The 25794-nt window shown below is 42.7% G+C and overlaps 1 protein-coding gene across 3 annotated transcripts; it reads right to left on the reverse strand.

Annotated features, from left to right (window-relative positions):
• Positions 1-4072: 4072 nt before the first annotated feature.
• On the reverse strand, positions 4073-23410 carry nisch (nischarin). Of its 3 annotated transcripts, none has more exons than XM_027278823.1 (28): positions 23116-23364; positions 20505-20588; positions 19756-19938; positions 18712-18760; positions 18207-18370; positions 18000-18095; positions 17245-17340; positions 17009-17161; positions 16737-16805; positions 16013-16198; positions 15444-15572; positions 15136-15249; positions 13224-13416; positions 11921-12039; positions 11415-11503; positions 11004-11270; positions 10597-10910; positions 10287-10498; positions 9751-10196; positions 9498-9667; positions 9327-9390; positions 8277-8415; positions 8028-8178; positions 7818-7937; positions 7557-7718; positions 7138-7310; positions 6860-7032; positions 4073-5792 (listed from the first exon to the last, which is right to left on the reverse strand). In XM_027278823.1, exons 1-28 carry the CDS (start codon positions 23194-23196, stop codon positions 5465-5467), a joined length of 4524 nt encoding a protein of 1507 aa, XP_027134624.1. In that variant the 5' UTR covers positions 23197-23364; the 3' UTR covers positions 4073-5464. The 3 variants fall into 3 exon arrangements, with proteins under 3 accessions (XP_027134624.1, XP_027134623.1, XP_019123819.1); XM_027278822.1 differs by having other exon boundaries at positions 9483-9667; positions 23116-23362; XM_019268274.2 differs by lacking the exons at positions 4073-5792; positions 6860-7032; positions 7138-7310; ... (9 more) ...; positions 11004-11270; positions 11415-11503 and having other exon boundaries at positions 13216-13416; positions 23116-23410.
• Positions 23411-25794: the final 2384 nt, after the last annotated feature.

Raw genomic sequence — 25794 nt, forward strand, 5'->3', positions numbered from 1 at the left:
TTCAAGGTTTCGACAGCAGGTTGTCTGAGGACAGACTTTAGGATTCTTACTTTTCTTTGCATGCTCATGAACATGCCATTAAATAATCCATGAATAAATTAATATATTGCCAGAAAGTACGATATAAATAAATTATAAAATCTTCAGACATTCTGGCCTCAAACTTTGAGGTATGTCTGAAAAGAGAGAGAGAGATTGTGAGAAGTCCTCTCTCTTCCTAACAGGAAGTTTTAGCCGGATTTCCCCTCCTGGTCGTCCCAGAGGGGCGGTGTGTATTGGACCGCCCCGTCCGTCTGCTTCTTCGAACGAAAAGGAACAAATGCGAAAGTTTCTTTCCTGTTTTAACTGAGTTTGACTTGAGGAACACATGACAGCCGCGGCGAGGTGAGTCTGACCAGGAGGGTAAGAGGTCAAACTGAGCCGAGCAGACAGAACAATAGCAGGAAGCAGGCAGACACTGGGCTCTACAGCTGGACACGTTTCCCCCTGACACATTTCCCAACACAGTTTGGAGATTTTAACCAGCAACCTTCCAGCTCACCACCATGTCCATGTTCAGCTAATTCTTCCTCCCCTCACATGATCACATCTTTCCCACAGTTTGTGCAGCATCTACTGCTGTCTGTGACTTCATGCTCAGTCACGCTGCCGTAAATCTAAATAAATCTAAAGTTATGGCTTTAAATATGCAATTTAATTACAAATCTTATGTTATGACCAGAGATGTATAAAGTACTGGAGTAAAGGAGTGGAGTAGAAGTACAAGTGCTATATCAAAAAACTGACATGAGTAGAAGTTGAAGTGTTCTCTAAACACCATACTTAAGTAAAAGTACAAAAGTATTCAAAATGTTTTGTACTTAAATATTGCAAGTAGAAGTATGTAAAAAATTGCTACTCAAGTACTGAAAGTACAAGTACAAGTAAAAGTACAAGTACTGTTGTTTATATTATTTCGAGAGCGAGGGGGCGGGGGAGCAGGTGAGAGAGCACGCGCCTGGGTGAGTCAGGTGTATGAAGTACGGCGCACGAGCGAGGTTGATGTGTGAGACCGGGACTGTTGTGTTGTTTTTTTGGCGTGGTTACAGCCGACACTACAATAGTAACGAGTAACGATTCAGCACATGAAAAATGTATCGGAGTAAAAGTATTAAATTCATCAAAAATATGTAGTGCAGTAAAAGTAGAAGTTGGGGAAAAAAATAATACTCCAAAAAAGTACAGATACTGCATTTTAGTACTTAAGTACAGTACTTAAGTAGTTCCACTTCGTTACTATACATCTCTGGTTATGACACTGAGAACGTGTGATCGTTTTCACTTGGATTTTACTTTTTTCAATTTTAGAGGTCCACTAACAACCTGTGGGTGACGTCATGAATACTAGGTCCATGTTTTATACCGTCTATGATTTAGTTACTTACACGACAAACCATATCGTCTAATACGCAGCTGTAATTTGGAGGCCTGTTTGGACAGTACCAAGAATCTTTAAGGCCTTTAAAAGAGATAAAAAGTTATATGATCTGTAGATTTCTGGACTTGAGAGTACAGACTGACATGACACGGACGAGACTGTTTGATCTCAAGGATTCATTCAGTTTTATCATAAATATTTTATCGCCTGATCCTGCACGCTGCTGACTGGCTAACCCGATTAAGTACAAGACAAATAAATTAAAACACTGTGTGAAGGACGCCATCATTATCTTTAAATGTTGGCACCGACACGCTCACACACACACCTTCGTTCACTGCTGACTCCTGACAATTTGAGAAAAAACATGAATCAAGGAATAGAGAGATAGAGCGAGCGAGCTGCCTGAGCCAAAGGTCACGGACATTCACGTCCCTGTGAGACGGTCTCAACCTCAACAAATGTCTCCGATCAGCACTCTGAGCCGGAAAACAGCAGAGCAGACAAGAGAAAACATGAAAGATAAGAGGAAGCGAGAAAGGATTTACTATCAGTGTCACATCCGTCTGGTCTTCCCTGTTGTCTTTCTGCTCCAACTGTTTATCAAAATGTGACTTTGACTGTAAATGTCTGGAAAACCTCACAGTGCCAGGAATACACACTTTCAACTTTAGTGGTGGCTCCTGAACTGAACTGCTCAACAGAGCCAAATATTAACCGATGATCTGACCCCTTAGCTAAATGAAACGGAACAAAATCTTGAAATATTTGTAACTAAACTCGACTTTTTAATTAACCTGAAGCAAAGATACTCTAATATATATAACTGTGGAGGAGAGGTGGTGCATTGGCTGCAGGAGAGAGATGATTAGGACACCTGTTCACAGTTAACTAATCACTCTCACACATGGCTGGAGTGTGTGTGGTGTTTTGTGGCGTGTTGCCCTCTCGATAAAAGATCATCAACGGTTACCTGTCCCACATGTGTCTTTGTGCTGAGTGGACTCACGGCGGCAACAGATGTGCCACATTAACATAATAACAACTAGTTATATTAAAAGTCTCTGCCCGAGTCCACATAACTGGATTTTACCATTTCATACTAGAAAGCACCCGAAGAAGTTTGCAGCTAACAAACTGATGTGATAACGCGTGATCTCATCGGCGATGGTTCCCCAGCACGACCGTGTTCTTCAAGACGCATCATGTCATCTTGTGCTGAACCTCTACATGCGACTGAATTGGTGTCTTTATTACAGTTTCTTCTTCGCATGAAAGCAGAGCATTCATGGGTTGACCTGCCGGAGCCCTGAGGACACCAATCAGGGGTCAGTCGGGCAGGTTTTGCTGATCAGACCCTTCCTGGTACAGAATCTCTGTCCTCGGACTGTTCAAGTGTCTCTAAACAGGAAATCAGCTGAATTTCACGACTGTAGCTGCTGCCAACAGACAGGAAATAGAGGAAGCTGAACGAGTTGAAAGGTGGCAGGGCGTTTCATGCTGCCGCTGAACCGCCAAGTCATCAAAACCTCGCTGAGCTGCGAGGGCGACGAACTGCTGACGGGAACTTTTTGTGAATTCTTTCTTACCAAGATGTTCTCTGGAAAACAAATAGTTCTCAACCCGGTCACAGCCAAGAGTTTAGGAAACACTCAGCGTTACAGTCCCGCTCAATCATTTAGATGTTTCACTTATATTTGCTACAAGTTTCCACAGATAAGAAACTCCACACAAGGCATGTCAGCTTCTTCGTAAACAGGGTCGTTAAGTACAGTAGGTTGTTCCAGCCTTGGTCTTCAGCACCACTTTATAAAGGCCTCGGTCTTGAAATTGAGTACTGCATCTTGCCTCAGTCTCTGGATTTGAGTTCCAGATCACTCAACAACACCGAGGATATCACTTAATCGCCCGTCCATTGTCTGATTTATTCTTTAACTGTCTGGGAGGTGAGGTCAGAAACAACACAGCGGTTTGTAAATACTTCAAGGCGACGCTTAACGAGGTGACTCAATGTGGTACCACCCTTCACCCAAAGAGCTTTGGTGAATATTAGCTACCTAGGTAGGTTATATACTGTCTGGTCTTGGTGTTGGTCATGAGTCGGTCTCAACCCCTCAAAGTTTTGGTCTTGTCTTGGTCTCGATACACTCTGGTCTTGGTTCAGTTGGTCACGCTACAACACTGATAAATTCACACTGCCAGCAGTATTTGGTGCAGTTTGAATCATTCAGTTTCTTGGCTGAAATGTAGACGTAAAACAAGGTTTAAAGTATAGTTTAAGATAATACTGAGATTTATCAAATGACCTCAGTGTTCTCAGTTGTAGCTGCAGTCCTGCACGGCACACGGTCCTCCTTCATAAGGTCTTAAATGTCTTTATGAAATGCTTAAACATGTTGACTGTCTCCATCATCACATCCCACGTGCTGCGGTGGCTCACTAGTGTAAGCGACGTCTAACAGACCTACATGTAGCGCAGGTCTGCCAAATCCTCTGACAGGATCCGATAGGTCCCATCAGGCTCGGTTCAAATTGAGTCCACATTGAGTAAATCTGTCGTAGGAACAGTAAAAACTTTCTTTCTTTCAATCTGTTGATGAATGTTTGACCCTGTTTTGTGCCTGAGCAGGTCACGGTGAAAACATAAATAACTGCTGATCACTGCAGTTTTTATTTTGATTCAAAGAGGGAATAACCTCATATCATTGACTATCACTTATTGCAAAACATCAAGATTTCATGATAAACAAACCAGACAGTCAGGTTTGTTGTTGTGGGTTTTTCGTCGCTGCATCAGCTGAAATCTGCAGACTGCGGTGAAATCCTGCTGATTTTTTGAAGAACAAAAAACCACTTTCGTGAAACCAAAGAGGAATTATTATTATTAACTTTTTAGACGTTCTCATTTTCACTTTAATTCAGTGGCGTTCCCCTTTAACGAGACATGACATGTAACAGAAACCACAGCGGAGGCCGGCTGGCTTCTCATTCTTCGATAACAAACAATAAAATAAAACACAATATAAAAAATTATGCAACTCAATATGACACTTTGTTCACGTTGGAAACATTATCAGGACCTTCATGGTTAGTACAAAATCTACGTCAGGATGGAAAACATCCGTCTGTCCCAAAGCAACAATTATATTAATATAATATTAATATTAACAATATACAGTATACAGCTTAATTAATTACAATGTGCAAGGAATAAAATGAGAGCAGATTGTGCTGAGCAGCAGTGTGTGTGTGTGTGTGTGTGTTGTGTGTGTGTGTGTGGTGTGTGTGTGTGTGTGTGTTACGTAAAACACTTTTGGGAATCCTCTCGTCGCCTCGCCCAGAGTCAGATGGAAATATATATATAAAAAAAAAGAAGGTATTTTTGGTTTTAAGAGCAACATAAATAATCAGTCAAGCAGCTTTGGAGTTATTAGAAGGTGGAGTTTGTTCTCTGGCCTCAGGAGCTAGGCTAGCAGTTTGCCCCCGCTTTCAGTCTTTGTGCTAAGCTAGGCTAACACACACATCCTGGAGATGAGGTCTTTGAATCTGACTCCGGAGAGGACGAGAGGATTTAACCAAACAACAAGCTGTTCCTTTGAGGTGATGTCCATTAAAAATCTCCCGCGGACACAGCGCCCCCTGCCGCACAACACCAGTCTGTCTGTAAATCTGCTCCGGTGCAAGAAAGTGAGGTTGTGCCATCAGGTCAGAGGTCAGAGGCCCGTCCTGCTGTCTGTAACAGCGGTTTGGTGTCCGGTGACTCTTAACTCTCGGTTTGTTTCTGTGGTCAGAGCTGCTTCCCTTCAAACTAAGTGTTCGATAACTAGTTCCTCTGAGGCACACAGAGGCCTCGCTTGTCTTTTTGAAGCCAGGATCTCATTTAAATCAGGGTTCTTTGAGGAGAATTCATCACTGATTCATCACGTCTCAACGTGTGTCCTTTTGCACACCGACATTTTGTACAAACTTTATTTGAAGCCCTGAATCTGTGTGTAAATTGTCTTGGTCATACATCGACTCCCCAGCTCGGTGCTGAACAGTCACCCATCAGCCGGTGAGCTCAACAGGAAGCTCCCGGCTGCACAGCGCTTCCCACTGGCGAGCGAGGAGCGAGATCAGCCTCTCTCTGCTGTCGGCTCCCGGGACGAAGACGCACCACTGGACCTCGCCCTCTGCGCCAGCGCTGGCTCCGCCTCCCCTGAGCGGGGCCTCCTCCCCTACGGCGGCAAAGTGGTCCATGGTGAGGTGGCAGAGCAGGTCGGGGCCGGGCAGGTCGTCAAACACCAGGGTCAGAGCCTGAGGGTACGTCTGATAGCCCAGCAGGACTCGGTCCAGGTCCCGGATCCTTCGAGCCTCACGCAGCTGGTAACGCTCCCTGAAGGAGGAGGATGATGAGAAAGAGGAGGATGACAACCTCCGTACTGTCAGTAACCATCACGAGGAAGACACAACACACAAACACACTTTTCTTTGGGGAAAAAGGGAATTATTAATCAGATTCAAAACATCAACGTTTGATGTTTTCAACGACATTTCACTCCAGATTCTGAAATAAAAACGTCTTGGTACAAAAAGCAGCTGGATCTAATAAAAACCAAGAACAGGGAGCAGAGTGTTACACGTCTGCTTCATCAAGCTTGCAGAAAGTGTTTAACAGCCTCTGAAAAACTTGTTTTGCTGACCTCCAGTGGTTTATCGACTCTTTTCTATCTTTTTCTGTTTTTAATCTCTGCCAACTCCCGAGGGAAATATCGGACCGCTTCAGCTGCTAAATGCTCTTCTGTGTTCACCAGCGAGTCTCTGACTGCGTCTGTTTGCTCTTTGGTGCCGAGCAGGAAGTGTACGGTATGTTTTTAGAACTGAAAAGAGGCGTCTGTGTCCAGAAATAACACACGAGAGAAGCTGAAACTTGCTATAAAGCTCCGTGAAGCTGAAGGGAGCTGCAGATTCAGGTGATATTTCTCTGCAGGGTCGTCACTTCGAGTGACCTCTTTTACATCGTTATAAAAATATGGTCGACCCGACTGGATTCTGTCTGAATGCACCCTAAGCTATGACCAAAACATATCTGTGAGTTCCTCCTGTTCCTCCACACAGTGATTGATCTGATGTCCTGCCTCTGGTTTGAGGGCTCAGTGAATATTGATTTAAACACCATCAGTATCTGTGAACTGTCTACATGTCACACACAGTCAGTGTCTCCTCTCCTTCCTCTTTTCCTGCAGCAGACGTGCACAAACACGAGGGAACAGCTTCTTTTTCTTGCAGTCAAATTACATCGCTGCTTCGTTAACGAGAGACGTCATGTTTCTTTGATTTTATTGTTTCATGTTTGTTGGTCCTGCCTCCCCAAACCCAAAGTCTGTCACTGTAAATCCTGTGTATGAAGACTGATAAAGGTTTTGACATGTTGTGGTACAGCAGAGCTTCTTGTGTGTTCACCTGGAGGGAGGTTCTTTGGCGAAGTCGGGCAGAGGATAGCTGACGTAGTCCTCGTCCAATAGGAACACATCTGTGCTGGTCAGGATCAAAGTCCTGGGCTGGAGCACGGGGGACGGGGTGGAGTGGACTGAGGGAGCAGAGCCTTGGCTGGGTAGACAGCTGGGGATCTGAACCTGGAGGAACAGGTAAGAAGAAATCATTGTCACTGTGTGCAGCTTCATAAAGTGTCGGCGTGTCCTGAGACACTGCACAGAAGCTACAACGGGAGAAGTTCTTACCTGGAAGACCAGCAGGTATAGCAGGACGTTGAAGGAGCGTGAGGACGAGGACGCTGCGCTGGCCGGAGTCTTCCTCTCTGCCACGATGAAGGTCAGATCTCCCATCTCCTCCTCGCTGGGATAAATAAACTTCACCCTGCTGCTGTGGACCAGCTCGTAGTTGTGCATCTTACCTGTAGGGAGGAGAAAATCACTTCAGTTATGACTGTCAGGTTAACACCAGGTCAGCAATCAGACCATCAGACCAATCAAACCCTCCGCATGAATGAAACGTCACTGAAAGACTATCCAGGTGGATTCACGGATTAAACTATGATACTCTACCTGCAGTGTTCAGATTTTGTTTATTTCATGTACCCAGCCTCTAAAACTACGAGTCATATAGACGGACGTGTGTTGTGTATCCTTAACACTGTTACCTGTGTTTGTGTTGGTGAACTGGGAGTAGAAGTCCTGATCTGACGGCTCTGGAGGAGGAAGCTGCTGCTGCAGACTGAGAGCCGACATGAGCTCCTGAAGGAAGACGCCCGTCCCGTAACTGTCCCTGCTGAGACAGCACACGATGTGATCGGCCGAACGACCTGCGAACACACAGACAAGAGACAAAGAGAGAGAGAGGGTAGGTAAGTTTGGTAAAACTTCGTGTGATATCTGCAAACACCGGAGATACGATGACCAACCTACGACTCTGAAGTACTGGTCGAACAGTCCCACGTTGATGGACAGTAGCTCAGACAGTCCGATGGACAGACAGCAGCACAGACAGACGTCCGGATCTCCTGAGTCCATTACGTCCAATACTGACAGAGACAGAGACGAGATTTAAGAAGACAGAAAGACCACAGACACACTGGTGTCTCTCTGTCTCAATCATGTCGTTTCACCCTTACCTGACTGATGACCGAGTGTGGAGGCGGCGTCTTCCAACAGGAAGTAGATGGTGTCGGTGGAGAGCAGCAGACAGCAGGTGAGCTCAGACTCCGGAGACTTGTAGAGAACCACAGACAGCCACAAGACCTGTCTCACCTCCTCTGCCTCAGACTGATATAATAAATAATAGTAAAAATAGTAGTCAACATAAAATGATCTATTTTGCTGATCGATTAGTGACATTTCAAGTGTGTGTGTGGGTGTCCTACCATTGCTATATATCTGTGGAAGTAGTCCACCAGATGCTGTCCTCCAAGCCCAGCCAGGAGCTTCAATCCAGGGGAGAGACCTGGCGTGAGGTGGGGGGACGGCTGGTTCTCCTCCAGCTGCAGGCGGGAGGAATCCCAGCTGAGGAGGAGAAGAGAGGAGCAGTGAGTAAAAGATAAACATGTCAATAAAAGTCACCTCTCATCGTCACTACAGAGCTGCTGTAGGAAAAAAATAAAAAGATGACACACCATGCTCCCTGATGTTTGTTGAACAATCAAAAAATAAAATCAATCAGCACCAACTGGAACATTTCACCAAAATCTGATCATCAGCAAGGTGACAGCTGGAGAGAGACCAAGGTCGCTGTGTTAAGGCGCTCTACCAGGTGAGCTCAGAAGGCGCCCTCAGGATTTTATTTTGAATGTACAGACGAATTGCGTCTCTGTTAGAGAAACCAACGTCTTTCTACCCAATTAATTATTCTTGCACTGGATCGTTGACATGTACTGAAGACAGAGGAAGGCAAAGTCCAGGAGCTGAGATGTGTTTGGAGGTGTACAGGTGATGTGGTGTTACACATTAGCAGCCCCCACAGTCCCAAACATTTGGATGAAACTCTGTGCAAAGCAGCAGTGCAGAAATTCATTTAGAAAAACATTAGAGACGTTTTTCTAATGAAGCTGATAACAACTATAATCACTCCAAAGCGTGGTGGAGGATTTCACACTGTAAAAAAACATCAGTCCTCTGTGACAGTGACAGCTATCGCCCAACATACGTAAAGCTCAGACGTGTATATCAGTGATAAGATCGACTCAGCCGATAATACTGACGATGCCATCAACATTTGCTCTGCATCACAGTTTGTTTTTAGATAAATAAACGTCACACACACTCGCTGATAAATGCGTGACCTGATAAGATTAGTACAGTGTGTTTGCAGCGTTAGTACAGTGTGAAACTGGGACACTGTGTGTGGCCTTAATCAAAGTACAAGTGTGATATCAGCGTGCAGCTGATGAAGGCACAAGAAGAAGAAGAAAGTCTACCTGCTGGTGCTGTGTGATTTCACAGAACTGGTACAACAGCACTGCTCTCTGGATCTGTGACGGCCTGAGGACACGACAACAAGGAGGCATCAAACAAACTAGGAGAAGTAATCAGCAGCTGTAATTAGGGGAATTGTATATGCAGGTAGTTTTCACCATGTGTGTGTTGACCTTGGTGTGGACAGGGCGTGCAGGGTTGGGGCAGGGCCACCATCTTCAGCCCCTCCAGAGAGGCTCTCTGCTGGCTCAGCTCCCCCAGGAAAGAGCTCCTGTCCTGGGCCAGAGGGAAGACAAACAGCAGCCTCTGGCCGCCCAGCAGCAGCTCCACAGTGTGACTCAACCTGGACATGACGGTTAAAGAGTCTTTTCAAATTGCACAAAATCATAAAAAATATGTATGTAACTTCATGAGTAGCCTCTGTACCTGCGGTGGTGTTTTGGGTCAGGGCAGGAGCTGTTGTTGGTCCTGTCCCCGACCTGAGAAGCTCTCTCTCTGGGGTGAAGCACCACAGAGCCGAGGGGCACACGGACCAGCCTGCACCAGGACGAGGAATGAAGGTCAGCGCTCCTCCTCACTCTTCCTGCCAGCTCTCTGAAATCTATTGTCAGCACCCAGAGGTGTCGGTGGGTGAGAAAGAGGAGAAAAGGGAGGCTGGGCTCCTCTCTTCTCGATAAGATGTCTGACAGGAGCGGGTGGGTGTCCGGGGCAGAGGAGGAGGAAGAAGAGGAGGATGTGAGGAAAGAGAGGAGGTGGGCAGGATAGCCTCCCCGGGCTCCCTGACTCTCCTCCAGCTCCCAGGAGTTGATGAGCGAGCGAGGGAGGAGCTGAGGACTGTTTGACATCTCCGGGTCAGTCTGAGATCCTGCCACCTGAAAAAAGAAGGGAGAAGGTTTTTATTTTCCAGGTGACAGACTAAGGATTGCAGTGCAGCCTAAATGGCTCGTGTGCTGCTCTCTGACCTGGATCAGCGCCGTCAGCTCGGTCCTGGTCTGCCGGAGCTCCTCTGCCTCAGAGAAGATATACCAGCTGGTTGAACCAGCTTGAAGGCCGAATGCGAGGCAGGAGTCAGGGAGCTCGGCTTGGGAGAAGAACAGGAGCTGGGAGTACGGCACCAGGAGGTCCACCTGCAGGCTGGAGAGCAACTCCTCCACAGGAGGACTCTGCTCCTGGTCTGAGAACAGGAGGACAGACGCTCTTATATAATTTCTGCATTGCAGGGCTACCACACAGCATCTTATTTGAATTCATAGCTTCCATGTGTGTGTTTACCTGCGTCCTGATTTGTCCAGGTGAAATCATCTGACAGGTACAGCAGGCCTAACAGTTTGTCCGTCAGCACCAGACATGCCTCCTTCTGCTCCACCTCCTCCTTTACCTGAAGACAGTAGCACCACAGAACCCTGCTGACCTGCACCTCCTCCTCCTCCACCTCCCCCTCCTCCTCTTCCTCTTTACACAGATCCCCCTGGTGGCCATCAGGCTCTTCTGCAGGAGGGACAGCGAGTGACGTGGAGGAGGAGCAGACTGACTCCTCAACAGAGTCATCCAGACCCATCTCAAAGTATCCGTCCCTTGAACCTGGACTGGAGTAAAGAGCATAAAACAGTGAAGGAATCAGACGTCATTGTAACATGTTGATATTATTCAATCGGTCCTCCAGGGATTGGTTTGATTACCTGAGACTTCCCACGTCGGTGCCCTCGACGTGGGACTGAACCTCTCTGGATTCAGATGTCTTCTCTTCCTCCCTCTCCTCCTCCTTCTCGTCCTCCTCTGTTGAATTCCTCTTCTGCTCCTTCACGATGGAGCTGAGATGATGGGAGAGCTGGGTAATGAAGTCTTTGTTAAAGGAGGAAGAGAGCAGGTGAGGAGAAAGTAGAGGACAAGAGGCTGCACTGCAGGAGAAACACATGGCTTCAACTGGTCTGGAGGAGCAGACACAACTGGAGGAGACAGAGGCAGAGGGAAATTTGAATAGTTTTTCAAAATAAATGTTTGTTTCACCAAAGGTAGATTAACAGCAATCAGATATATATTCAGAGTTGTTAGTTTATATGATGGCAGTAGCACTGATATTTCACACTGACCAGGCAGTAATAGTCGGAGTCGTGGTGGTTATCCGTGGGGGAGCTCCACAGTGTGTGTGCTCAGACAGGCTGACAGCAGGTTGTTGGACCTGAAGACAAACACATGAAGCAACATTAGAAATGAAACAATCTGCACCTCACCGCAGCACAGCTCCCTTCCTTAGCTTTGCTGACCATTTTACCACCATATGGTTTACATGTCAACACTTAGTAGGATGCAATTTAGCAGTACACTCAAAATACAACTGAGGTTAACGGGAAGTCCTCCAGGGATTTGATCATAAAGTAAAGTAAACCTTGAGCTGCTGGTGGTGTTTGTAGGAAAGTTATAATTCAAAGTTATAATCTCAGAGTCCATTTTTATTGATTTATTGCTGAAGAAAGCTCTTGCATGAGATGTAAAACGTCTTCAGGCATCCTAGATTGAATCGTTTCTGATGACCTGGACGACTGAGAACCTTCACAGAAACCTTCCATTGTGTTTCAGGTGTGTGTGTGTGTCTGACCTGGGCGGAGTCAGCAGACAGGAGGTGTGTATTGGTGTTGAAGCTTGCAGGGGGAGGTGCGGTGTCCACAGGAGGGAGGACACTGCGGGGAACTGTGGCTTCTTCTCTGCTTGTCACTTCTGAAACAGGAAACAGATCGGAGAAATCGAAAAGTGCTGATGACGTTATGTTTGGATAGATTCTGTGACATCTTTACATTTGAACTATTCCTGTGAGCAATCATTTCAAGTTTTTACTAAACTAAACTAAACTTTGGTCAGAATGTATGACGGTTTCAAAGCTCCAGCTCATTAAATATTAATATTTGAAGCTTTTCATCGTCTTATGTGTTAATTAAGTATTTTTTGAGTTTTGGACTGTTAGTCAGCAAGACAACACACAGTTTATACACCAACATATAGAGCAAATTAATGAATTTAACTTAATGTGTCATGTTTGTTGAAGAAACATGTTGATTTAAGAGTTGTTAGTCGACATTTTACGGTTGTTTTTGACTCATTTAATCTTAAGAAGTCTAAAATCAGGCTGTCCTAATAGTTAGCAGTAATTCCAGCAAAGCTTTAACTTAACAGCTGAAGCAACAGATTACTTATCATCATCATCATCATCATAATTTAAAAAGTTAAACAGTGAGAGCAAAGCATCTACGACAGGAAACATAAAGCTGATCTGGTTCAGAGGCTAAAAGAAGAATCTCTTTAGCAGGTTAGCTTCCTCAGCTGACCTGATGAAAGTTTTTCCACGGCAGCAGAGTGACGTCCTGCGACACTTCCTGGTCGCTCTGAGGAACATTCATAGGATTCAAACCACAAAGGGAAACTAAAGAATCTAAGTAGCCTCAGGGCATCACGTGACTGCGATGGAAAAAACATTTCATTGTTTGCCACTTCGAGACAAAGTCAGTGAGAGTCAAACCAAACTTTATATCCACTGAAAGCAGCAGCCAGACACTCGTTCAGTAAACACATATTATTTATCTCTCGGTCTCTGTCTTTGTGCTAAGCTACGCTGAAGATGTGCATGTGTGTGAAGTAGAGCAAATACTCAAATCCTAATTACTGTATTTAAGCTTTTGTTTGCACACTATCAACGGTATGTTTCACAATTTTCTGACATTTTATGGACTAAACAACTGGCAGATTAATTGATAATGAAAAAAATCACTAGCTGCGAACTCATCATGCGCTGTCAGCTGCTGTTTTTTGGGAATCATCTCTACTCGTCTGTCTGGCCGCTGCCTTGCAGCTGAAATAAAAACCACCACTCCCTCCCGCCCTGTACAGCCTGATACATACATGATTACCTTGGCTGGGGCAGGCAGACTGCTGGGCCGGACAGGAAGAGGAAGAGGAGGAGGTGGAGCAGGAAGAGGAGGTGACAGCAGGAGGAGCAAGAGCAGAGGTAGAACAGCAGGTGGAGGAGGTGGAGGAAGAGGGGGGAGAAGAGGAGGAGAGGTGAGGAGGTGCAGCAGCAGACAGCCTGGTCTCCTCACTGATCTGACGAGAGGACAGAGAGGTGGAAGCCTTCAGAGAGCAGCTACAACATCGATCAGATCACATCCTGAAACCTGCAGCCGGCAGCGCCGTCACCAGCAGAGTTTGACTGAGTCAGACTGATCCAGTGACGGCAGTCGATTGTGTAAAAATGTTTAAAATATGTAAATAGTGAAGTTCAAGAGCTAAATCTGTGATAAAACTCTAAATCTGTAAGCACAAAGATTTCTGCTGGAAACATCTGACATGTTTTTTTCATTACCCCCCAACAAAAAAATCCAAATTTAGCTCCTGTTGGAGGGAGTGTGGATCAGTTTCAGCACAGCTCACATTTTCTAGACGTGCCTTCGTGTTAAGCCTTCGGGAAAGCAGCGAGCCGTTTGGTCACAGAGATCTGATTTCTCTTCTCTTTTGTACCTTGGAAATATTTCTAAAGGTCTCAGTACGAGTGACTCATAACTTCAAAAGATCTTTAAACTGCAAGTAAGAGACTAAATGCTCCAGAGGAACGCTCCTACCGTCGTCGCCCTTCTCTACCCTCATTATGGAGAATATGACTCTCACCCTTTGACTACAGAAGGAGAGGTTACCCTGACAAATGGGATTGTTTTAACCATGTAGACTTTTAATATTTTTATTCTCCCTATCTAGACCTTTTGTGTGCCTCAGGTTTTTTACTTTACATTGTGGTCAAACTACAGTAGATGTACAACAACTTAAAGATCAAAATAGGCTCAGTAAAGGATTCTGTTCGGAGGAGGGTACTCCTTACATAATCCTTCACTGAGCCTACTTATTGTAAAGCCTCTAAGTACGGGTAAAAACATCACTGGTGTGTTTAGGTGAATTTCATGAATAATAAATAAATATAGAATTATTTTGGCCACAGTCTGGTCTGTCTTTGTAGCTCTGAATGGTTTTGTCAATCAGAGCTTTGTAGGTTGGTATAGCTTGTCGTTACAAACTCTTTTATTCTGAAGGTGTGGACACCAAAACAGGAAGTAATCTTGAACAGCTGGCCCCAAATATTTTGACTCCTTATTGTATCTTCTTAAAAAAAAGAAATATGTTCTGCAAATTCACAAAGAATGCAGACTCAGTTTTGCAGGCTGTGTTTAAACATACACAGATTTAGCTCAGACTTCACAGATTCATCTAAAAGTGACATTATAGCCTGTTTTTATTCTCATAACTCTGCTGCTGATGTGCACGATCTCTCTAATCTGAAAATGTCATCTGTTAATGGTGTAAGTTGGAGTTGCTGATCTGCAGGTTGTGACTCAAACAAACACTGCAGCAGCTCATTACGCTCATGTAGTGAACAACATGAGCTGCTGTGGTGACTGACTGAGCGGTAACAGCTGGTCAACCTTCAGGCTTCAGAGATATGTTAGTAATTAACTTGGTATCAGGATCAGCATTAGTCACATGTAATTGGTGGATTTCATCTTGTGACTTATGATTTGTCTATAATCAGGTTACAATTATAAAAATATACTGCAGCAGAGCTCTGATTAACAAAGATGTTAAATGACGTTTTAAGCTCTGCTGTCTCACAGTCCTAAAATAGATTTACACTTGTTATATGAATGATAAACACAAAATTTAAACTCTTGAATAACAATCTTTAAAGTGCAGACCGTATGTCATGATAACATATAAACTGCTCTCCGCAGGTCTAACGCTGCCTCCTGCTGTATGACTCAGTGTGACAGGAAGTACCTTCTTGTCACCGCTGCTCATCCTGTCTTTGACTTCTTTGGCTTTCTGAATGGCTTTCAACACTTCCACCGTGTCCAGCTCCTTCTCTGTCGTCACTTTACCGTCCAGACAAACCTGAAGATGCAGAGACAAAGTATTGACTGCTAGTATAAACTAGTGATAAATAAATACAACTAGTACTTGTTATGAGCAGTTTCTACAGTAGCAGCAGCAGTAAACATGTTGGTGTTGTTGGCTGTGTGCCTTTGCTGCACTAGCAGCAGCAGCACAGTAGTAATATTAACAATATGGTTGTTTTGGTGGTGTACCTCGGCTGCACGGTCTCCAAACTGGGCCAGGACTTTGGTTCTGTAGTCTGGGATGATGCACATGGGGTTACTGGACAGGTTGAGTTTCTCCAGACACGGCAGAGAGCCGATGTTCCTGATTTCCTCCAACTGGAATCACAAACAACCCAAATCAAGCTCCACTGACTGCCTCGCTGAATTCTGGATGTTTCATTAGAGCTATGGTTAGATGTTTTCCCCCTCAGTGTTAAGTTGTGTGTATTAGAGAGTCAACAGTAGAGAAATGACAAAATCATGATGAAAATAGAGGGAGAGGACGTTTGTTGTAATTAATATAGATCAATTACATTGAGCGATTGGTCGATTATTTATTTCCTTCTTTTTTGGCAATAGCAGATTTAATACCTTTTGTAATTGTCAGGCACAGTCAAAATTTCTTTCAAAATGTTTCTAGTTTTCTGTTTTCCTTCCTTTAATGCAAAAAGCAGAAGCAGGAAATGTATCTTTTACACAGTTAAAGTAACGTAGAAAAATATTTTCTGCATGTTTCTACGACACTTTGACCATCAGGGCGTCGACGGTGTGTTTACCTGAGCCAGCTGATTGTGGCTGAGGTCCAGGTTGACCAGAGAGTAGAGCTTGGTGAGGCCGGTCAGTTGGTCCAGCTGGTTACCGGCCAGACTCAGAGTTTTAATGTTGCCCAGACGAGTGTGAGCAGCTTCCAGGACCCGCAGGCTGTTGTAGGACAGGTCCACGTGGACCAGATTGTACAGGTGCTGCAACCACAGGACAGTTAATTCAGTACGAGTGTACGACAAACTACACATCTGTAGGGGTGTTTAACTGCACCTGTCAGGACCAGCTGTCTGTACTGACATTACGACTGAACCTCAACTGCAAGCTGTTTTTACTAATTTAACTGTAAGTCCTCAACTATGCTCCAACTGTGGTATGTTTAAACTCACATGTGAGTGTGCTTTAGAGAGAAAAGGAATCTCACAGAAACAACAAGAGCCGAAACAGTTAGACAAGTTAATTAACAGAGAACATATTGGAAATTAATCGGTAATAGTTTCAGTCATGCATCGAGCGGATGTTTCTTTGTTGCAGCATCTCGACTGTGAGGATTTGCCTCTTTTCTCTGTTTTGTATCATCGTAAGCTGAATGCGTTTGAGTCTGCTGGTCCAGACAGTAAAGTCACATTTTTCTCTGTTTTCTGACAGTGAAAAAAAGTCTAATTAATTAATTAATTAATTACATTGTCAACATTAACAATATTTTCTTATGTTCATCACGTGCATACACACACATACCTGGAGGTTTTCCACTGTGGACAGCTGGTTGTAGCTCAGATCCAGAAACTCCACCTTTGGAATCAGTTTCTACGACAGAGAAAAATCTCAGTGTCAGCACATAGAAACAGATGTATGGAGCCTAAACCTTCCTTTAGTCACACACTTTTTTTTTTTAGCCGTGTTAAGACAAAGATGGTCGTATCACATCCTGATACAACAGCTAGCTGACCAATCAGTGCAGGCAGAAAGGCAGCACATGTCTGCGTTGAGGTTTGGTGGGCGTGTCTCACCACAGAGCTGTCTATGGTGCTGATGCAGTTGTGGCTCATGTCCAGCGTGGTCAGGTTTCTCCACACGGGGATGACAGCGGTGACGGGACAGCCAGACTCCACCCCCTCAGGCTCCCACTGTGAGAACTCGCTCGCCTCTGGGACCAGGATCGCCTGGAGGAAGCCAGAACACACATCAGTACACAATATACATCCAGGAACATGTATACTAGAGTTGTGGTTAGTCTGAACTGTACCATCATAGTTTCTGTGGAGTAGTGGATACTCAGAGTTGCCAGACTCGACCTCAGAGACGACAGACCTCGAATCTGCTGAGAGCTGCACTCACTGATCTGAAGACAGACGGAGAGAGGGAAGTAATCATCCACATTTTGCCAACTCATTTCCCAGATCATCAAAATAAACACGTCAAAATGGCTGCTGTCTCCAGCACTGTATGTCTATAACCCTTCTTGTGCGATGTCCTGTCCCCAGTTCCTGCTGCACACCTCGAGTAGATTTTACCAGGTGGATTAACTTAACGATTTACAGCGATGTGGCAAAGCTGCAGAGTTTACTGAGGTAATTTCAACAGCAGCAGATTTATTTGTGAAGGCGAAGGAGATCCAAACCGAGCCGTCACAACGAGTTCAGTGTTGGCGAACTTTGACATGCTTATTTATTAACTACAAACAGGTCGCCAGCTCCAATCTTTGAGGTAATGAAGACCATGTGAGTCTGAAATTTAGTAAATTATCATATTAGCTGCATGACAACATCCAATTGCTGCTCTGTCTAATGAGAAGCGACCTCAGCAGAGCTTTCCTCTTCGTATCCATCCATAAAGTGTGTGTTACTTACCAGGCACTAACCCTGGACCACAGTCTGGTATAAATGGGTGAAATGCTGGTGTTCATTGTCCCATTATCAAATATGAGGTTTCTGTGTGATATGAATGAGCAGACACTGTACAAAACAGGAGTGCTTTGAGGAGCAACAGACAGACAGTTACCTCTATCTGCAGCAGTGATTTGAAAACAGACAGGTCGAAGGGGAGACTGCTCTCCTGGATGTTACTGGTTCCTACTGGACCTCTGGTACCAGACATCTGACCAACAGAGACAAAACAAGTGAGAACAATCACCACCTCAAAGGGAGGTCAGGAGACAATGCTGAAATTGCATGATGGGGATTTGAGTTCAATAAAGAGGTGTGTGACCTTGAGGTATTTCAGCCTGCAGGTGAAGTCGAGGATGTGTCCCAGGTCGGTCTTGGCGTCTCCATTACAGCAGGTCGGTTTGGCCAGACGTAGCTGCTGGGAGACGGAGTAAAGCTGCAGAGGATGTAGAGAGAAGACCTCGCCCACCTGCAGCAACTGCTCACCTACAACACAAACACACAAACACGCAGTGTGTTGATACTCACAACAGTTAGTCGTTTTACATGACAAACCAGATGTCGACAAAACCTTCAACCTCCACATCTTTATGATGTTAATGAATGTTTGTAAAGTAGATTTATTCTGGCTCACTGCACTTTGTCTCCTAAACTGATGAGTATTGTATCAACTTCAGTGTGAAAGCCTGAGCAGCTACATAGAGCGGAAACACACAAGCTCACTGAAGGAGTCTTATTAATTGTTAACGAAGTTGTAGAAACATTAGATTAGATTAGAGAAGAGAGAGAACAGGACAGGAAGTCCTGTCCTCAGACAGGAAGCAAACCTTTATGGAACAAGTCCTCGGCCAGTGCTGCTGTGATGCCGTTAATCTCCTGAAAGAGACAAAAAAAAGTTTGTTTAAAACTCGAATCACATCAAATTAACAAACATTTAAGCTTATAGAGTTAAATGATTTTATGTCAGCATCTCTCTGTGGACAGCTGGTCATGGTTTCAGCTCTCTAGTGATGTTTGACCTCGCCTCACGCTGTTTTCCTCACAGTTACATAGTACAGTAGTTATGTGCTGAATAATAAACAACAACAAAGCTGTTTTCTGATGATCATTTAAACTCTTCTGCAACAGTCATGTGTTGATCACTTCGTGTCACATGAGAGGATTTTTCTATCGGCTGTTTACTCTGCAGAGTCCGGAGGACTCAGACAACACTGGTCTGTTGTTGGACTGACATCATCATGTGATCACAGTCACCGACATCACAAAGCCGTACACTACTACTAACACCAGCCTGGAGCAGCGCTTCTTAATCTGAGAAATCATTCACTGGATAGAAAAACAAGAAGTCTTTCTATCTTTATATTTCTGCCTATCAGCAACTTGAAAACCAGAACCCAAAAAACGTAACACAAAACTGAAACAAAATGTGTCTGAGCTGGTTTGAGAGTAACTCAGGTTGTAATAATTAAAAGGTCTGTCTAATTTGCAACATTTATTTAAATACAAAAGTTGAATTCATCTTTTAACTGTCTTTGTTGTTTACTTGTAATAATTAATAATTTTTTCACCTGCAAAATATCTGAAGGAAGTGAAGAAATCGCACTTGCATCAGAGCTAACGACTTCAGGTTCCTCTTTTCTCTGACCAACACTCCAAAAAAATATTAAGTTTATAATTATTTAAAAAAGAGAAGAGCTGTAAATCCTCACACTGGAGTTGGCATTTTTACTTTATAATCCTCAAGCTTTATAGAACAACTATAAACTATAAATATACTTAAGATTTACCAGCATTTTATTGTTGTGCTTGGAGGACAGATTACTGCACATGTACAGAGGTTGTAGGGTTGTAGTCGCTTCAGGTATACTCACGTAGAGGTGAAAGTGCAGGAAGCAGGCGAGCGGAGCGGGCGTGGCCTGCGGGAACTGCAGCAGCAGCGTCTGCAGGTAGAGTTCCAGCTCCTTCTGCCGCCGCTCCACCAGACTCTTGGAGTTCTTCCCCAACATCTTCTTTGGAGGAAGCAGCCCTCGGTCCACCTTCTTCTCGGCCACCAGCTGAAGGGAAACGCACATCAGAACTTTACTGTAATGCACTGCAGGAATAGATTTAGTGCATAATTAACGGAACGCATTATGGTTATTAATGAGTGGGGATGAATAATACATCTGTGGTTGGGATATTTAGATCTGTTCTGATAACATGAAGCCTCTTCTGTGGGTGTGATTGTCAGTAAACACCACAAGTGTAATTACAGTAGTTTAAGACACACAGGCGAATGACTAACTTCATTTATATCAGTTACACGGCTGCTTCTTAGCAACTGCACGACAACAAAAAGCGTCAGTAAAAAAACAAACTGGTGAATGAGAAAAGTTCGGCAGTGTGAGACAGACGATTTAAGTCACTGGCCTTAAAATTTCAAACTTGATCTGGTTGATTATGAAGCCGTGGACCTTTGCAGCATAAAAACTAGACATTAACCAGTCAATCAGTAAGAAATATTGTTTCATTAGTTTACCAGGATAGACATACAAAAAAAGAAACAATCGCACCTCTCATACTGAGCAGATTAGTTACTGAGGGGCAAACATCCCTCAGCTGAGCTGCTCTGGTGTCTTACCTTCTCGTGGAGGTCATGGAAGTCACTGTATCGGTGCTTCACAGTCCACTTGTGATCTCCATCCGTCACATCGATGATATAGACCTGAAACACAGCAGTTTGTTACACACTGTGTCTCTGTTGCCAAACCGTTACTGCACTTTGTGTAGCCTTTTTGTACTTTGTGTTGTAACGTGTGTGTGCACCTTAATGTAGACCTGTCTGCATTATGTGTTATCTTCTGTCTCATGTAGCACCTAGACAGTGTTTAATTTTACTGTGCTTAATGCTGTGACTTTCATTCAGTGTCTACAGCTTAATTTAACTGTATATAGTTTTTTTTTTTAAATCTCTTATTTGATTTTCTTTTTTAATCATTTTTTACTTTTATACAGTTTTCTATTTGTAAAGATCTTAGCACATGTTTCATTTCTTTGCACAGGAATTTAATTTAAATGCATGAATATGCATGAATTTATCTTATAGGTTAACTTTAATGTGTGTTTACTGCAGTGAAGGTTCATTTTAATGTGTGTTTAATGTGTCTCATGCTGCTACTGGATGCTTGAATTTCCCTCTGGATCAATAAAGTATCTATCTATCTATCTATCTATTAATAAAAACCACCTAACCTGACCTGATCTGCCTGAATTAAAAGCTACTTGGCTCCTCCGATAATTACAGGAAGAAAAATCATGTTTGCACAGATAAAGTCCCTCCGTGTATACAGCCTCCTGTTATCAGGTGAACAAAGTCTGACTAATAACACCTGAACCACCTCTATGACACGACTGAACGCTCCCCAACAGTTCCATTAAGTGGACCATGTGCTAAGATCGTCTGTGTCCTCATTTTTAAAGATATTTTTATATGAATACATTCACAAACAAGACACACAAAGGAACAGACATTTAAAACCAGAACCCCTCATCTACTCCCACCCTCAACCCTGGTACAGTAAAACAATAAGATAGCATGAGTTCATCTTTGTTTACATCTGAAAGGCAAAATAAAATACAATCAAATCAAACAGTCAAAATCATAGAAGTAGACAAAGACACCTGATCATGTTGTAGTCTCTTGTTCATGTCAACCATTGCTATTTTTTGTTCTTGTTTGTTTTTTTTTTTGTTTTTTTTTGTTTTGTTGTTTTTTTAAGTTTATGTTCTACCTTAGTACTTGTTTTAGCACATTCTACTTTAGTACTTTATGTAAATATGTACACTTGTGTTTTCCCTCCTTGACTATTTTTCGCTGCTGTGAACAAGTGAATTTCCCCGTTGTGGGATGAATAAAGTATTATCTAATCTAATCTAAAGTAGTAAAGGGGAGCAGGTTATATACTGACATACTAGTTAAACCGATGTGTTATAAAAATTAGGAGTATTTTGGGGTGCAGATGTTTTAACTCTTATAGACAGTGTGTTTTCTGTCTTTTGCACGTCTCGTCCACTCCCCTTATCCGGCCTGTGTTTACTGAGGCTGGCAGGGATAGATAATTAAAGAAATAGTTAAAGGAAAAGAGAGACAGGTTAGGGGAAGGGTCATTTTGGACAAGAAACACAATGTTCATTACTAAGCGGAAACCCAAAAAAGGAAAGTGTTATTGGGGAGCCCATTTTAAGAAAACTGTGTAAAGAACCAACGGTTAGAGCTCCTCGAGGAGCCTTTTCCCTGTAACTCTTGTAACTGTTAAACGCTGCTTCTTGTACAAGAATAATAAATTCAACTTAAAGTTTGATACTTTGAATCCAGTCCTCCTTATTCAAGGGTTCTTCTTTTTAAAAATTCTCGTAACACCATGTATTGATGGTAGTAAGGACGAAGAAAGAGCTCCACATCTTTTCAGACAGAATAACATTTTTTTTCTCTGTCTTTATTTTAACGTGAGGAACGAAAACGAAAGTACTAGAACAAATAGACTCAAACACAGTTTTTATCCAACTGCAATAGCCACTGTGAATGCTGCTAAAAAATTATGTGCACAATGTTTTAATGTTTTATGTTATGGGTGTATGCTCCCTTTAGCATATTTAGTATTTATTTTGATTTTAGCATATGTTTAATTTTATTTATTTTAGTACATTTTAATGTCTCAGGTATTTTTATTCTTATTTATTCTAGTTATTTTAACAGTCACTAGTCACTTTAATGCTAGGATTTTATTGCACTGACTAGAAGCACTTTCAATCTCGTTGTACCTGTGACAATGACAATAAAGATCTATTCTATTCTATTCTAAGTAGAGGAGCTGCTTTTTGTCTGTTATATTTAAAACACAGCACAAAGACATAAAAGACATAAAACATCATCACTGACAGAGAGAAACGAGCTTTGTCTGTCGGCTCTCTGTGACACCGGCTGACAGTTAGCCCGGCAGTTAGCCCGGCAGTTAGCCCGGCAGTTAGCCCGGCAGTTAGCCCTTAACTCGGGTTAATTTCAGTCCAGCCTAACGGTTAAGCTGGAGGATGATTAAAGACAAAGAGTGTCCAAAAACAACAAGCACACTGACACATAAAAAGCTCATTTAATCTCTAATAACAGATTAATTAAACATTTTCTAACCGCCGCTCTGAGACAGACGTTGAGCTACCGTGGCTACATGCTAAGCTAAAGGAAGCAGCTGGCTTACAGTGTAGTTTTCCACCAGCTCCGACCCGACGACACACACTCTCCTGTCCGGAACCTCCTCTGGAAACGGACTGGACTCCATCCCGAGTGAAAAATGTGGACTTGTTATGGAGTTTTTAAAAAAAAAATAAACTGTGATAACGGCTGTAGACGGTTTCTCCTCAGGACGCCATGTTTGTTGTGATGCTGCTGAGTGAAGAAGCAGCTGACTGACTTTAAAAAAAACTTTATTTACAATTGTTCTGTTACAACCCGTGAAAATATGTAGTATTTATATTTAATATGACACACAGAAAGGTAAATAAAGTACTGTCACAATAAAGACAGAGATAAAAACTGAAATAAGGAATAAAAACGGCCCCAAACACGACCGTTATTTCACAACCGCTGTTGTCCGAAAATAGGAACACGTCTCATCTTTGAAAATAGCATTGAGATTTAATGACAACAGCTCAGTAACGACGAGGTGCTAGATAGATAGATAGATAGATAGATAGATAGATAGATAGATAGACACTCTTTAAAACAAAGCAAAACACTTGGAATTAGAAAAATAAATAATATAGAAATTGTCAATTGCCCAGTGATCTCAGATTTCATGTTTTGTGTATTAACTTTATTATACACACTGAGTATAACACCTGATACATTGACAGACAGGGACTTCATTTCCTTACTAAATATTTTTTTACACAAATAAAACAATTACAGCTTAAAAAACAGCCCAGCATTAATTTAATCAATCCCCGAAATGTCTCTTTTTTTGTTTATTATTGTAATTTAGTTTTATTTTACACTTGATACTAAGTATATTTGGCCAAGCATCTCCTCCTTGTGTGTTTTTGTTGTATATGTTTTTATTTTATATGACAAAAATAAAAAATCAGTTGAGAAAAAAAAAGAAATTGTCACTTATTTTGGGAAAGATGTTGATTGTGATTTCATCTCATGTCTGTGTACACAGTGTGTATAACTTTCAGTTCATTTATTGTCCCACAAGATAAACAAATGAACACTGAAGATTTAAATTAAACCTGTGCAAAAAAATTAAACGTGAGCTAAGATTGTTTTTAAATAGAAAACTATAGAACATAGTACTTCTAATTCTTAAAGAAATAAAACATAGAACTACAAATAGAGATTTAAAAAGAACAAAACACAATTACAGTAAGGCTGTAGACAATAAATGAAAGTCACAAAGTGCAAATTGAGTCCAAAATACATGACAAAATGTCACATATTAGCTGGATTATGAGGACAGATGGTGGTGATTTGTTGTATCTAAATGGGCGGTGTACTGTATCTGTCATCACAGTAGTTAATTGTCACATAATTCAGGACTCCGTCACAAGAATCAATCAAATCAAAATCCAATTTCACAACAAATGTAACCAGCTTTCTAAACTCACACTGTCCTGTTGAAGGCTGTTAACTCAGCACACATCGGTGAATCTATCTCAGCACAAATTTAACATTGTCACCACGACACGCTGGTGCTAAGAGTCTAAGTATAGCAAGTCAGTCTCTCGTAATCCATCCAACAATTTCACTGGATGCATCCCAGCAAACACTGACCTCCCCTTCTTCTGCCTCTAGCTGTGTAACATACATCTCAGCCACACGGGGTCACTCGTGCAGCTTTGTGTAATCTCATGGTCTGACAGTTAAACTGTATTGATCTAAATATGTTTGAACAGGATTGAAGCCAAAAGGAAAGTTGTGCTGGAAGTCACCCTGAAATATGTTTAGTTAATTTCACTTAATATTGTTTATTTAAGTAAGCTGTACTTAGTATAATGTCATTAATTTCTAATGACTTCTGCTAATGGATGATTATGAACAATAAAGAGTCTATACAGCTAAGCAGCTTTGTCAGGGCTGTACTTAGACACGTCAGCGTCAGCAAACAAAGACAATGTTAAATACTACCATGCAAACATTTGCTAATTAGCATTAAACAGAGTACAGCTGAGGCTGAATGTCATTAGCTCAGCAGGTTCAGGCTCGGCAGCAGAGTTTAGAAACTAGAGAACCAAATTTTATGGTATATCCAATAGTTGTAGTAGATCCTCAAACGTCCACCTGAGGCTGGCTCCAGAAGTGAGTCAGTCTCCATAAGTCCCCATGTTGAAATATCCAACTTCACAGCAGAAATAAACATGTTTACAGCCTGGTACAAAAAACAGTTTTGGTCTCTGTAGCTAATTTCCCCGTTCATGACAACTGTACTGAGGGTGAATTTATATACAACTCACCTGTTCACATTATATTAAGGCTTAAAGTTATGCAGGATTAAGAGCGTGGACGCTTTGACTGACAGGTGTTGATGAATATTTGACCATCAGTGGACTCTCTGAGACTTCTGAATTCTGTTTTTTTGGGTCTTATTTTGGTAGTTTTGTCAAGTTTGACAAGTCATCGCTGCCATGTTGGCATACAGGTTGTATGTTTAAGCACTCAGGCGTCAGGTCCACGTCTTTACCAGGGTTTTTTTTTTTAGATTACCCGGGAGATGGAGGAGGCAGGACTACTAATATGACAATATTATACTGTCAGTGGTGAATTTTCTGGGGGGAGCATGAATTTCAACTTTATCCATCTGATATTTGTGGAAGTTTTTTCAGTCCAACGCACACATTGAGTAACCCTAGAGCCACGTTGGTAAGATGGCTACCATGTG

Source organism: Larimichthys crocea, chromosome VI (genome assembly GCF_000972845.2).
Source record: "Larimichthys crocea isolate SSNF chromosome VI, L_crocea_2.0, whole genome shotgun sequence".
NCBI lineage: Eukaryota > Metazoa > Chordata > Actinopteri > Sciaenidae > Larimichthys > Larimichthys crocea.